Raw genomic sequence first — 12,702 nt, forward strand, 5'->3', positions numbered from 1 at the left:
TTGGGGCTACTGTTGATTCACTACAGAGCTGAGGACCTGCAGCTGTGCCTCAGGTCACTGTTTTTCTCTCCTCACCTGACACAAGTGGGATGAAAGGGGAAAAAATACTTGAGCCTGGTTGTAGCAACATCAAAAATGGGCCGAAACATGAGCCCTGTTGTACCCCATTACTTAAGGAAAGTTTTAAAAAATTCACTTTATGTTCATGTCTTAACATATAATGAGTTTCTTTTGACTTTCCTTACGTTTTTCTCTCTTGAAAAAGACGCAAACTCCCCAAATATCTGATAAAATGTGGCTCAGTGATATGATGCGCTTTATGTGAAGCTTGTACCTGTAAAGTTTAGGTGTCGACGCTGCCCTCTGTTACGACTGGTGAGGAACATCGACTTGCCCAACGTTAAGTCATGTTCTCTCTATACGGTGACAATCTCCCAGACGCCGCTGTGTCAATGATTTGTGGTTAATATGGTTCCTCTTTTGTGTTTTCTGCTAAAAATATCTTGGCATCTGTAATTTTGAAGTCTCCTGGAAATCAAAGGTCACACTCTGTTGCACTTGGATGACTTGCGCATGAGTGTAAGATGCAAAGATATTCTATTTTTTGGCAGAACTGAGGATAGATGAGTGGTGAAAGGTCTTCAAGCAAATAAGTCCAGACCTGGACGACTGAGAACCTTCACAGACAAGAGGTGGAGGAGGGAGAAGATGAAGAAGAGGCGGAGGAAGAAGAAGAAGAAGAGGAGGAGGGGAAGGAGGAGGAGGACCAGCGGGTGGAAAGCGGGGCTGAAGGAGCAGCAGCCGTCCGTCCCTGTCAGTCGGTGTTTACCAGCTGCAGCTCGTCAGCGGCGGTGGACGATGTGGAGCAGCGGCTCAGAGCGACTGGACCGGTGTTTGAGAGCTGAGTGATTCCAGACTCCATGTGTCTGCTCCTCACCAGGGATGAGTTGGCTCCTGGTGTGGATCCTTACAGCAGCAGGGATTCAACAGGTGGGACCTTCTCCTTCTTCATGGTGTAGCTGTCAGGATGCAGAAAGTCTTCATCATCATCTGATTACAGCTTTCTCTCATGTACAAATGGAACATCATACTAGATGAGTGCAGGTTTCTTTTATTGTGAGGTGAAGTGATGTGTCGCCACCTCAGTCGCTGATTCCCCTCTAAAAAACCACCGGATTTTATTCAGTGCCGTTGTGAGACGCTTCCACTGCAGCTTCACACGTCTGTTGTACATCAGCGCCCCCGTGTGGTCAAATAGCAGAAGTTGCTGTCATTTTCTTTTTGGCCCACAAAGTTAGCCCTGCAATGCAACACTCAAAAAGTGACTTTTTGCAACCAATTTTTTACTTGAAATATGCCAAGAAACCTGACAGTGGTTCAAGTTTTGTTTTTTTTTTTGCATCTTTTCCTTTTACAAATACTTTTGTACTTTTTAAGTGAAGATTTGCTTTACAAGTGAAAATTGTCCTTAAACAAGCTGCTTTGACATTTGATTAGAGATAAGACAAATACTCAGCGTAAGAATTGTTGTCTTAGTAGAATTTGTGCAGGTTACAGCTCAATCTCAGGGTTCAAACATTCCCAGAAGAACTTCAATGGCAGAATTTATCATGAGTGTTTCTTTTTCGATCAAGAAATGGGTTTTCTCAAAAAAAGAAATGGAAGAACTGTTTTAAAAAGTGTGAGGAGCCAATGAACCTGAGGAGAGACACAGGTGGAGCAGTCGAACGCAGGTGGAAGCTGAATAGCACGGACGTGAGGCCAGACGAGACAATCGTCACCAGAATAAAACAGGAAACCGTAAAGAAGAATCATAAACAAACAGGACCTGAGGGGTCTGACGGGTTGTGACAGAGAGGCAGGAAGCAAACGTACGTCCGTCCTCCGTCTTTAACTGCCACAGGATGATTCTCTTCCATTTACTGGCTGAAACTGCCTGAGCAACTGATGATGATAGTAAGTTAACACAGAGATTCGTGGTTAGAACATGAATGTTCTAGGAAACATGTAACTACAACACCAATAATTCATCACTGACATTTAAACGTGATAACACAGGTCCTATCTACTCTGATTATTTTTGATGGACGTGATGTTTTAGGAACATTATGTCAATGGATTATCAACTACATGTATTGTTAAATGGGTTTTTTTCCTTCTGTGTACTTTTTAAATATTTGATAAAGGAGAGCGTCTTTGAGTGACAGTTTGTCCGTCCCTCCCTCCCCGTTTTTTGGGGAGCCGGCGTTCTTTCGAGCGTCCTCCTCCCCCTGAGGAAAGGGTTTGTCCGTGCATGTTTATCGTTGGATCTGACCAGAGGGTGACAGGGAGAATACATCAAATCCGCAGAGGCACAGGGGTCGTCCGTTCATGTCGTAACAGAGAAAACAGGCTTTTGTTAGGTGTGTAGAGGTCAAATACAAGATAAGGTTAAGGGGGTTAAGGGGTGTTAAGGGGGAAAAAAGAAAAGGTTGTTTCTAGCAGCCTGCCATTTTATTTGGTGCGTTGTTTCAAAGGCTGACATTTAGTTCAAGAGGGGGGAAGATTGACCGATGCCATAATTACCTCGTGAGCCGCCGTCGTCCGTCCAGGGTGACGGACAGCGACGGTCCACTCGGCTGCAGGCGCAGTGACCTGCTGATTGAAACTCATTTATCTTGGTCGGCTGTCGTACACGTGTCAACGCCCGGAGTTTAACAGACGCTGGATGTCACTTACATGTGTGAAAGTGATGACAGTCATGCGTTATTATAATGATCTTTTTATGAAATAGACCCAATGGTTGATGAGATAGACTCAGTTTTATTATGGCGATGACATTTTCCAGCAGAGGCCTGAACACTGGCGCAGGACTCAAAGGGTTAAACTGTGTGACACAGATCTTTTGACTGAGTAAGGTTGATGAAGTTTGATCGGCCGTCGTCTCCTGCCGTAACTCACTAAAGACCAAGCTCGTGTCCCTCGTCTCGTTCCCGTACATCGGTTGACAACACGTGTACCTTTTGATCTCTGCGACCTCCCACAACTACAGCTTCGGTCACGGCGGTGCGTCGAGCCGATAAGAGACCAGCGGAGCGTGACCATTTCCGTTTTCTCATGTCCTCCGTCAGCCTCCTTCAGTGTCCAAAAAGTGCCTTTTCTTGTCAGGACCCCTGTGAGGACGTCCGAGCCTCAGTCAGCCTCACACGTGCGCTGTTCCCTCAGAACATCTGCTTCACAGCACAGAGGGGCTTTTTATTTTATGTTCTTGGCAGCGGACGCAGCAGTTTGTACCAAATTGATCGGCCCTTCTTTTGGCAGGACTTTTCAGATGCTCTGCTGGAATAATCGCAACAGGTTAACAACCCCCACCCACCCACCCACCCCCCCTTTTTCTTTTTCTTCTTTTTTTACAAGCTTTTTTAATGTGTCCCAGAGGTGGGACTTAATCAAAGTCAGATCAGGGATATTAAGAAGGTTAGAGATGGTGTTGTGTTTTCAATAAAACGGGGTGCTACAAATATTTATGCCCCCCCCTCCCAACGTCTTCACTCTTTCCAGGCCTACTCCCAGAATTCCACTGCCATGCCGCCGGCCTCAGCCGTCACGCCCCCAGATGCTGGGACGTACAACCGAACTCAGTACTGCAAATGGCCGTGCGAGTGTCCCCCGGACCCCCCCCGCCTGTCCGCCAGGTGTCAGCCTCCTCATGGACGGCTGCGACTGCTGCAGGACCTGCGCCCGGCAGGTGGGGGAGGTGTGCAACGAGGCGGACACCTGCGACTACCACAAGGGGACTGTACTGTGACTACAGCTCGGACATGCCTAGGTACGAAAAAGGAGTGTGTGCATGTAAGTGTCACTCACAGAAACTGGTTTTACACAGACCAAAAGTCTTTTTTTTATTTTGTCAATCAGTGTGATCCCTCCCCATCACACACACACACACACACACACACAGCTTCAGCTCACCTGATTCCAATGAACACCAAGAGCCCGTTAGGGAGCTTTAGAATCAAATCAACCATTTAAATTAAGTTTGACCCCCCCTGACCTGCAACTGCAAAGTCATTATTCTTTGTGTTTTGTCACCCAATAAGCATAATCTTTTATCTATTATTATTATTATTCACGCACAGTGGTCGTATCCAATTATATTCCCATAGCACATGTAGGAAAGTCCCTGCCTCTGTTCCCCATTTCCAACAGTTTGTCAGGTAATAGACCCATCCGATGGAGCGTAGAGGGGGTCGAGTGGAATCCATGTTTGAGCTTACATTGGGTAAACCTCCCTTCAGCCTCCCTGAGGAGTTTTCCCCGAGTTTGCTACTATTCTATTCCATTCTTCCTCATTCAGTTCACGTTTAATTTGACACCGTATGGAGAATATCTGCGTCTAGTTTTGTTAAAGATGGAGCATGACTGGACACAAGCGTTGTCATGTCCGTGTGCTCGGTGTGTGTTAGTCTGTTGACAGCAGCGGCAGGTGTGTGATGCACCTGCCAAGAGGAACATTTTGCGCATCCAAACGTTAAAATGTGCTCACCGACGTCCTTGTTAACACTGGTATTTATTTCTGTGTCTGTGTAGCACACACATCTGCTCAGTTCCTAACGGTTGTCGTGAGTTGGACACACAATCTGTTTTCAGTGATAACAACGGCTGGAGAGCTGTTTTCGTAATGACTGACAAAGCTCTGAGAACTGTTTTTTGTTCCCAAACTCATGTTCCAGTGCGTTCCATTGTTTGTGCTGTTGGTCTGAGGTTTCTCTCCCCATGTGATCTCAGCCTGCAGCACAGACTAGAGCTCGTCCTCCTCGTCCTCCGACGACGACGCCGTCCGTAGCTCTGTCCGCCATCACGACGCTGCTTCCTGTAACATGTGACTCGTTCCTCTCCGCTAGACATGGTGGGGACGGGCTGCGAACACGATGGCATCATCTACCGCAACGGGCAGAGCTTCAAGCCCAGCTGCAAATACCAGTGTGTGTGTGTGAACGGCGCCATCGGCTGCGTGGCGCTGTGCACCGAGTCCCAGCCCCCCCGGGTGTGGTGCCAGAGCCGCGCGCGGGTCAAAGTCCCGGGGCGGTGCTGCGAGCAGTGGATCTGTGACGAACCCAAGAGAGGCCGCAAGACGGCGCCACGGCACGCGGTGGAGGGTAGGACGCCATCGAACTAGAAACCTGGAGTCAGGGACGTCCTGTCCGCCTGATTCCTGAGTGGTACTCTATGAAAAAAACAGGAAGGAAAGAAGCTGTGGGAGGTGTCGGTCGGTGTGACAACGGCTCTGGGCGTGTTCCGTGTGCGGGGACGTGCGCGTCCTTTCCCGTGAACGGCCGCACACTGACGTCGGGGTCGTTATATCACGGACATTATATCACAGCTCCATGATTTGTGTTTAAAATCGTTAATAACTGATCAATTAATTACATTTAAAACATTATTAACTTTGTTTTGTTTTGTTTTTTAAAGAATTTGTGCTCATCACTAAAGTTAATATCTGTTTGATTGGCTCTTCTGTCCGTTGTCAGTTTACCCAGCGGAGAGCAGGAGCTGGCACAGGAACTGCATCACCCAGACTACCTCATGGAGCCCCCTGCTCAAAGACCTGTGGCCGCGGCCTGTCCCTGAGGATCTCCAACGCCAACGACCAGTGTGAGCTGGTCAAAGAGTCCCGGCTCTGCAACCTGCGGCCGTGCGAGGTCGACATCACCAAACACATCAAGGTCGAGGCCGCCGATTGAAGCATTGAAGGCTTCTTAGGGACTTATTTTAGTCACGTGTTCCAGAGATTGGATTTTGGTCAAAATGATGCAGTAATTTCACGTGTTCTGTCCTTCTTCTAGCTGCTGGCATCTGCTGTCGCACTCAGAATCAGAAAAAACTTGATTACTATTACTTTGCTTTCCGTTTTAACTCTGTAGAAAACAGAATGAAACTTTCCTCGAAGGTTTTTTTAAAGTGATATATTGTTTTTTTTTTCCCTCCCTCCATCAGCCCGGAAAGAAATGTCTGAACATCTACAGGGAGGACCAGCCCTTCAACCTCACCATCTCCGGCTGCACCAGCAAGAAGCCCTACAGGCCCAAGTACTGCGGCGTGTGCACCGACGAGCGCTGCTGCATCCCCTACAAGTCGAAGACCATCGACGTGGAGTTCCAGTGTCCCAACGGGTCTGGGTTCAGCTGGAAGATGATGTGGGTCCAGGCCTGTTTCTGCAACCTCAGCTGCAAAAACCCCAACGACATCTTCGCCGACCTGGAGAGTTACTATGGAAACTCTGAAGTCATCAACTGAGACTTTCCTCCTCCTTGTTTCTCACGCAGCGTTTTCATGTAAATGATTGAATACAAAGGCTTTTGGTCTTGTTTTTTCCTATTGGAAGAATCTGTAAATACGAAATGCGCGTGTCTCCAGAGTGGATGGATGGAGCCTGACGAGCTTTTACACAAAGACAAATGTTAAAGTAAACGGAGACATTTATAAGACTTAATTTATTTCTGTAGCTTTTCAGCTCACAATGGAGACGAGTTTTGACCTTTTCCAACCCACCGATGCACCCCCCCCCCCCCCAGTTTTTGGAAAGACGATGATGTCAAGTCATGAAAATACCGTGTGGATGACAATAATGGCTGTTGGAGGTCGGCTTCAACGCTCACCTGTACGTCATCGTCTACGTTCGGTGAATTCAGCCATCGCTGATCGTGAATATTGTATTTCCGACGTTGGTTCCTTCACCTTTCCACGTCTGAACTCACACGAATCCGATTCGATGAGCTTCCCCCCCGTTTGTTGTCATACAGATGGTGTGACAGTGTAATGTCAAATGAGTCTTTATTTCAATTATCAAAGCAATTTAACTCTCAAATGTTAAATTGAATTCCCTACTGCCCCTTTTTATATATTACTTTTGTTTCAAAAAGGATTTGTCTCCATAAAATCCGATAACTTACAAGTGTTGTTTTGTGGATAAATATGACCAAAGAAAAGGACACAGTCAGGGATGTTACATCAGTTACACATTTTTATTGTCTTTTTTTTGAATAAATACAAACTGTTATGTCATTTTAATGCTTTTCTACAGCATTAGACACTGGTGCGTCGTCGCATCTTTACAAAGCCGTGTATGTTCTAGAAAGCAAATGTTGCCGTAGTGCAAGTGAAAATACAGGAGTAGAAGGTGTCAGGTAAGTTCTATGGCTACCTTGGTGTTTATATGTGGACGTCACATCACTCCTACAGAGTGAACTATTCCATGGCACTTCTTTGTTCCGTTGTGCTTGATTGCATAGAAATCATCATATAAAAGAGATTTTTTTGTTTTTAAATTCTTTTGTTTGTCTGAAGCCGTGATCCATTAATAAAGCATAAGAGGAGAACGTTTTTGATTCGCGACAAAGACTCACTGGAATGTTGAAGAAGATGATTCCTGAAGAGATCGATAAGGTGTATTTCACCAGAGAAAAATGAGACATTGGCAAGATGAAACAACAATATTTGCTGTACATACATAAACCTGAAGTATGTCCCTTAAGTTTTAAAGATACATCGCAATTTGTGAGGCCGGTTTAATTGTTTTTCCTTTACGAGTGCCTCTCCCATTTTCTCTCCACATCTACAAATCTGCTCCTACGTACAAACGACGACACTTTGGACATGGAAAAAATACAGAGTAAATGATCAAACAAGTACAGCGAGAACAGAATACAGTTGGGTACATTCGAGAAAAGCTGTGTCAGTATGGTGAAAACAGGAACCGGAGCAGAGATGGAGGTTAAAACATATTAAAATGTACGTGACTATGATACACGTACACGCCGGTGTACTCGCAGCCACAGCGTTTTCGACATTCTCTGATTCGGTGTCTCGACCCACTGCGCTGCCCGGAACTGCACACTCACCGGACGGAGGAGCTCAGACGTGTGGGAGTCCCCCAGGGATTACAACTAGACACCTTGTTTTTGATATTGGAGCATCTCAGCGGCGCCAAGTGTCCATTGTGCGTCAACAGTGGGAAGGAATGCGTGTCGGTTTGCAGTTCGAGGCAGCGCAGCTCAAGTCGAGGGATCTCCAGAGGTCTAAAGGGCGGAGGTGTGTGTGTGTGTGTGTGTGTGTGTGTGTGTGTGTGTGTGTGTGTGTGTGTGTGTGTGTGTGTGTGTGTGTGTGTGTGTGTGGCGGGGGCGGGGGGGGGGTCGCTTAGCAGGACACTTCGGTGGACTTGGGCACAGCCTGGTCCACGTTGCTGTTGGCTGTGCCGTCCATGGAGCCGGCTGTGTGGGAGCGGCCGCGCTGGTTCTCGGTGGTGTGGCTGCGGCTGCGGGGGCCCTCGTTGGTGTGAGAGCGGGAGCGGTTGCCCTCGCTGGTGTGAGAGCGGGAGCGGTTGCCCTCGAAGGAGGTGACGCTGGAGTTGGAGGCGGTGCGGGAGCGGACAAGCCGGGTCATGCTGGCAGAGGGCACTGAGGGGGAGAGGAGCCGTTAGCAAACACTGTTATATATGAACATATTATTTACCCAAGAGGTGTTGTCTCAAGGGAGAGGTTGCAATCTGAAACTTGGCCACTAGATGTCACTAAATATTATGCACTGATTCCTTGTCATGGAATTCTTCTTTTTTAAATGTACTTTTCATTTCATTCAGAGGCAGCTGTAGCAACTTATGGTTTCCAAAGATTTTAACATGAACAAAGTCTTACAGTAGAAAGTTTACAAAGTTTAAAAAGCTAATAAAATTATGATAATAATCTGTTATTATATATAAATTACATTTTCCAAATATGTTTAAACTATTTTCATTTTTTTCTCATTATTAGGTTTTTCTGATTTGTTTTCTTGTGTGACGATGAAGTCTGGCACACTGTTTTTTATTAGTAGTAGTTGTTGCTTCTTCTTCATCCGTTAGACATAAACCAGCCTTATCAAACCATTATATTGTACCACAAATATCTGGAACTGACCTCAGATTGACTTTGACCTTTCACACCACCAAGTACGGGGGGTTGTTTACTAACCCCCGACTCAGCGCAACGTGGCAGAAAACTGATGTGTACAGGTTTGTCGGTCCTGAATACTCACTGTATCCCATGCCCTGGATGAAATACTTGAAGGCTTCGGTCAGTTTTCCAGGCTGCGAAGAAGGAGGACACATGTTGCTTCACATGTTTGCAGAACGGTCTGTCGCCCAGCAGCTGACGGCTTCGGTCTGAGGTATGACTGCTGCTATGAGCGGGTCTGCGCGGGGCGGAGGATTACAACCTGACGAGCGGCGCTTCATGTTTTCTAATGCTCTTACATTCTCGTGACATCTGTCCATTAGCCGGCCCTGTCTGACCCGACTGCACGTCGTCAACGAGGCAAGTTTCTGTCACACACAAATACACACCTGGTCAACCTGGGGCATCCCGCCGCAGTCAGCCATCTGTAGGGAGCAGGGAAGACACAAAAGTGGCCATTAGCATTTAGCGTGTTGACGCGTGTACGTTCACACCGCGGCAGCCATCACCCCCCATTACACACCACATGTCCCACACGGCACACGTTGTCCCCGTTCTCCACGTAGACCCTGAATACTTAACCCCAATTTATGGCCCCATGTTAGCTCAAACCGGACGTTAGGTTTCAGCCGTGGACCATTTAAGTCGCCATGGGCCGACACAAGTAGGTCAGTTGCTGGTGGCAGCGTGCGTACGCACGTCGCCTGACCGAGATCTTCGACCGCTGGTTAATATGTCACCAGGTAACTGCTGAGACACGGGAATCTTGTCGGCGGACGCCTTTCCACTGAGGCGATTAAAATCAGAATGATGATGGATGGCGGCTTGGCGGGGAGGGGGAGGGGAGGGGAGGGGAGGGGAGGGATGGATGGAGAGGAGCGGAGCGGAGGTGTAATGTAAGAACTGTACCTTGAGCAAGGTGGTCCTGGTTGGGTCCAGCTTGGTGTTACACTCAACCTGCAGGAACAAAGCCAGTTAGTGTATTTCCACGTATTTTATTAAACATTGTAGGATTTGGGGGGTTATGAATTACACAGACCCCGGCTGACTTTTGTTCCCGGCTCCGTCTCAGTTCAGGTACAACTAAGTGTTTAATGTTGCATATTTCTCTCGCTTAAATAGGTGACTGGAGTGGAAAACACGTCCAGAGCCAATTGGCTGTGGTGGGAAGTCTACTCATTAGTATTAGAGACACGTTTCAGTGGAAGAACTCACCACGGCGTCCACGGCTGGAGAGCTGTCGCCCACCACCAGCAGAGACGGGCACCTGGGGGACGAAGGGAATCACAGGTCTGCCTCGCTCCGAACATCATGTTGGGGATTCAAATCCAAACAAGAAACTTACTTGAGGGTTCTGTTGTTGCTTCCGGGGACCGGCCTCTCGATTTCCAGATCCCTCGGCTGTTAAGACACACAGACGTTAGAACCGAGGATAGATTTAATTCACTTTTGTCCAAGACTTAAACAGCGAATTACTGTGTTGTTCTCAAAGGTAGAAGTTTGTGGCGACGATGAGACAAATTGTTTGAAGAGCAGGAGCTCTACAACCAGCAGGGGCGGAGAAAATGGGAGGATTCATCCACCAGACACAGTGCTATAATTCTTACGATGCCTTTATCTTCTCCGACAACGGAAGGGGAGCCGTACACTTTGAACTTCAGCGCAACTCATGCTAGGGAAGTTGGCATGTCCGTGCATTTTACACTCAGGGTTTGAGGCGCTAGCTTTGAGGGGAAAGGTTACAAATGACACCTTTTGTGTTGTTTTGGCTTTGGAATGTCTCGTTAGGAATTCCCCTCCATCTGCGTTGGAGGCGTCTGCGTTTACCTTTCGTAGGACTTGACGAAGAGCTGCAGGTTGAACTGGTTCATGTTGTTGATGATGTGGTGACGGTACGTTCCCACCAGGTCCTGGTTGTGGTGGATCTCCTCCTGTAGCGACCCAAAAACAAAGTCTGTTCAACTCGCCTGTGACCTAAAAACCTACAAAAGCCAGTACGAAGGTACTTCCCAGTACCACTGTGCCTCAATGTTTAGTGACTCTGAGATTTTGGTACCAGACACCAGAGCTCAAGAAAGTACTTGAATACCTTTCCGAAGAGGTGGGTGATGATCATGTCAGGCAGGGCGTGGGTCCAGCCGCTGATCTGACGGTGGACAATAATACACACTCCGTTTTCATGCAACGAGTATTTTTCTCGGTAGGATGAGGTAGTGTGTGTGTGTGTGTGTGTGTGTGTGTACCTTGTGTGCAGCCCAGTCCATCCAGCCCTCAGCACACGGGTTGATGTTGATGAGCACCAGACCCTCCACCATGTTTGGGTAGTCGAGCTAAGTACACACCGAACGTTGAAATCAAATGTTGGTACTCAAGTAGAACGACAACGTCTGAACCCAACAGCTGCCTGGTAACCTCATGAAATTAAATTAGCCATCAAGACACGATGAGTGTGGGCAGGTAAGACAACGTCATAAGCTATCAAGCTATGAACAGTGGATGCAGTGTCTTCTTTGGTGGTCCCATCTTTTGTGGAATTTGCCGGCATGTTGTTATTAGCACACATTGATTTTCAGTTGCAGGAGATTCTGCAGGAGGGGGTTAACAGATTCATCTCTGTGTCCCCACAGTGAGACGTCCTGCCGAGCACAATGTTAGTGTTGAGCTGATCTGGAACATTCCAGAGGTTTTTATGGCTCAGCAGGATCAAGCAATAAGCAGTGTTACTTTGCCAAAATCAGCAACGAAAAAAAAAAAAGAAGAAGAAATACGTTAGCTGGTGCTAATCCCTCGATTGATTAAAACTCATTATTACTAAGCCTGATTGAGAGGGCACGGGGGGGGGGGGGGGGGGGGGGTCTTACAGCGAATCTGGTCAGAATGTAGGCCCCTGCTCCGATGCCTAATCCAATCACACTCTTCAGCCTGGAGGACACAGAGATGGATGGAGACTGTTAGAACACCAGGTGATGACCCCATCTCAGACTGGGGTGTGAACAGTCAGCGACGAAACTGCAGCTCAACTTACCCAAAATGCTTCAGCACCAGAGGGAGCGTCTCGGAGACCTGGTCCATCGACGGGTACTCGTATCTGGAGCACACAACGTGTTAATTATTACAGCGCCGTCAGCCATTCACATCATGCTCCAACAGTTTAGATTAGGTCGAGCAAGATAAACACGCGTCCCCCGCGACACACCGGCGGACAAATTAGGCCAACCTGAGAACATCCGCACTGATCTACCCACCGGGTCAAAGTTCACAGACTGCCTGACATACATTGGACGGCTGGGGCTGTGTGTTTGCCCAGTGTGTGTCTGGCTCACCCAGTGGAAAACGTGTTAGCTCCCTCATGCTGCCCGGGGGCGTCCACGTGACACACGGCGAAGTGCTGCATGATCTCTGACATGTCTTCGTGGTTGAAGAGCGTGTCCCAGCAGGTTTTGTCTGGAAACACGACGAGGGCGGTGAAGGAGACGCGTAAGGTTCATCAGGTGGGGAATGACAACGACAACATCTCCACCACGTCAGCGTCGGAACGACCGATGTTTACGTTGACGGAAGGGGATGAGGTTCTTACGGTTCAGTCCGATGTCATGGTAGGTGAGGATGACTGGTCTGTCCCCTTTGGGAACCCCCTTCATGGTACAGTGGATTCGTCCACAAGGAGTCTCCACGTCGTGCTCCTGCAAGACGTCAAACCAACGTTAGAATTAAAAGTGTGAACAGAAAAAGG

The 12,702-nt window shown here is 47.8% G+C and overlaps 2 protein-coding genes across 2 annotated transcripts; one reads left to right on the forward strand and one right to left on the reverse strand.

The window, feature by feature from the left end:
* Positions 1-942: 942 nt before the first annotated feature.
* On the forward strand, positions 943-6,276 carry LOC144739367 (CCN family member 4-like). The gene is given in 8 exon segments (XM_078622327.1): positions 943-990; positions 3,541-3,663; positions 3,665-3,772; positions 3,774-3,831; positions 4,884-5,138; positions 5,511-5,572; positions 5,574-5,705; positions 5,977-6,276. Coding segments are annotated over 8 exon segments (1,086 nt in total).
* A 1,899-nt stretch (positions 6,277-8,175) lies between these two features.
* On the reverse strand, positions 8,176-12,610 carry LOC144739365 (protein NDRG1-like). The gene is made up of 13 exons (XM_078622325.1): positions 12,547-12,610; positions 12,293-12,413; positions 11,995-12,057; positions 11,831-11,891; positions 11,213-11,299; positions 11,059-11,115; positions 10,797-10,900; positions 10,315-10,365; positions 10,185-10,236; positions 9,879-9,926; positions 9,359-9,394; positions 9,052-9,103; positions 8,176-8,435 (listed from the first exon to the last, which is right to left on the reverse strand). Exons 1-13 carry the CDS (start codon positions 12,608-12,610, stop codon positions 8,176-8,178), a joined length of 1,056 nt encoding a protein of 351 aa, XP_078478451.1.
* Between the last annotated feature and the right edge of the window lie 92 nt (positions 12,611-12,702).

This window comes from Lampetra planeri, unplaced genomic scaffold, assembly GCF_965212315.1.
Source record: "Lampetra planeri unplaced genomic scaffold, kcLamPlan1.2.h2 scaffold_1447, whole genome shotgun sequence".
Taxonomy (NCBI): Eukaryota; Metazoa; Chordata; class Hyperoartia; order Petromyzontiformes; family Petromyzontidae; genus Lampetra; species Lampetra planeri.

Bases quoted from the DNA above. Each gene is read 5' to 3' on its own strand.
- LOC144739365 (XM_078622325.1), bottom strand. From the start codon at position 12,610: ATGAAGGGGGTTCCCAAAGGGGACAGACCAGTCATCCTCACCTACCAT. The intron at 12,414-12,546 runs GTAAGAACCTCA...TCGTGTTTCCAG, and splicing joins CCATGACATCGGACTGAACC to ACAAAACCTGCTGGGACACG. The intron at 12,058-12,292 runs GTGAGCCAGACA...TGTGTGCTCCAG, and splicing joins GCTAACACGTTTTCCACTGG to ATACGAGTACCCGTCGATGG.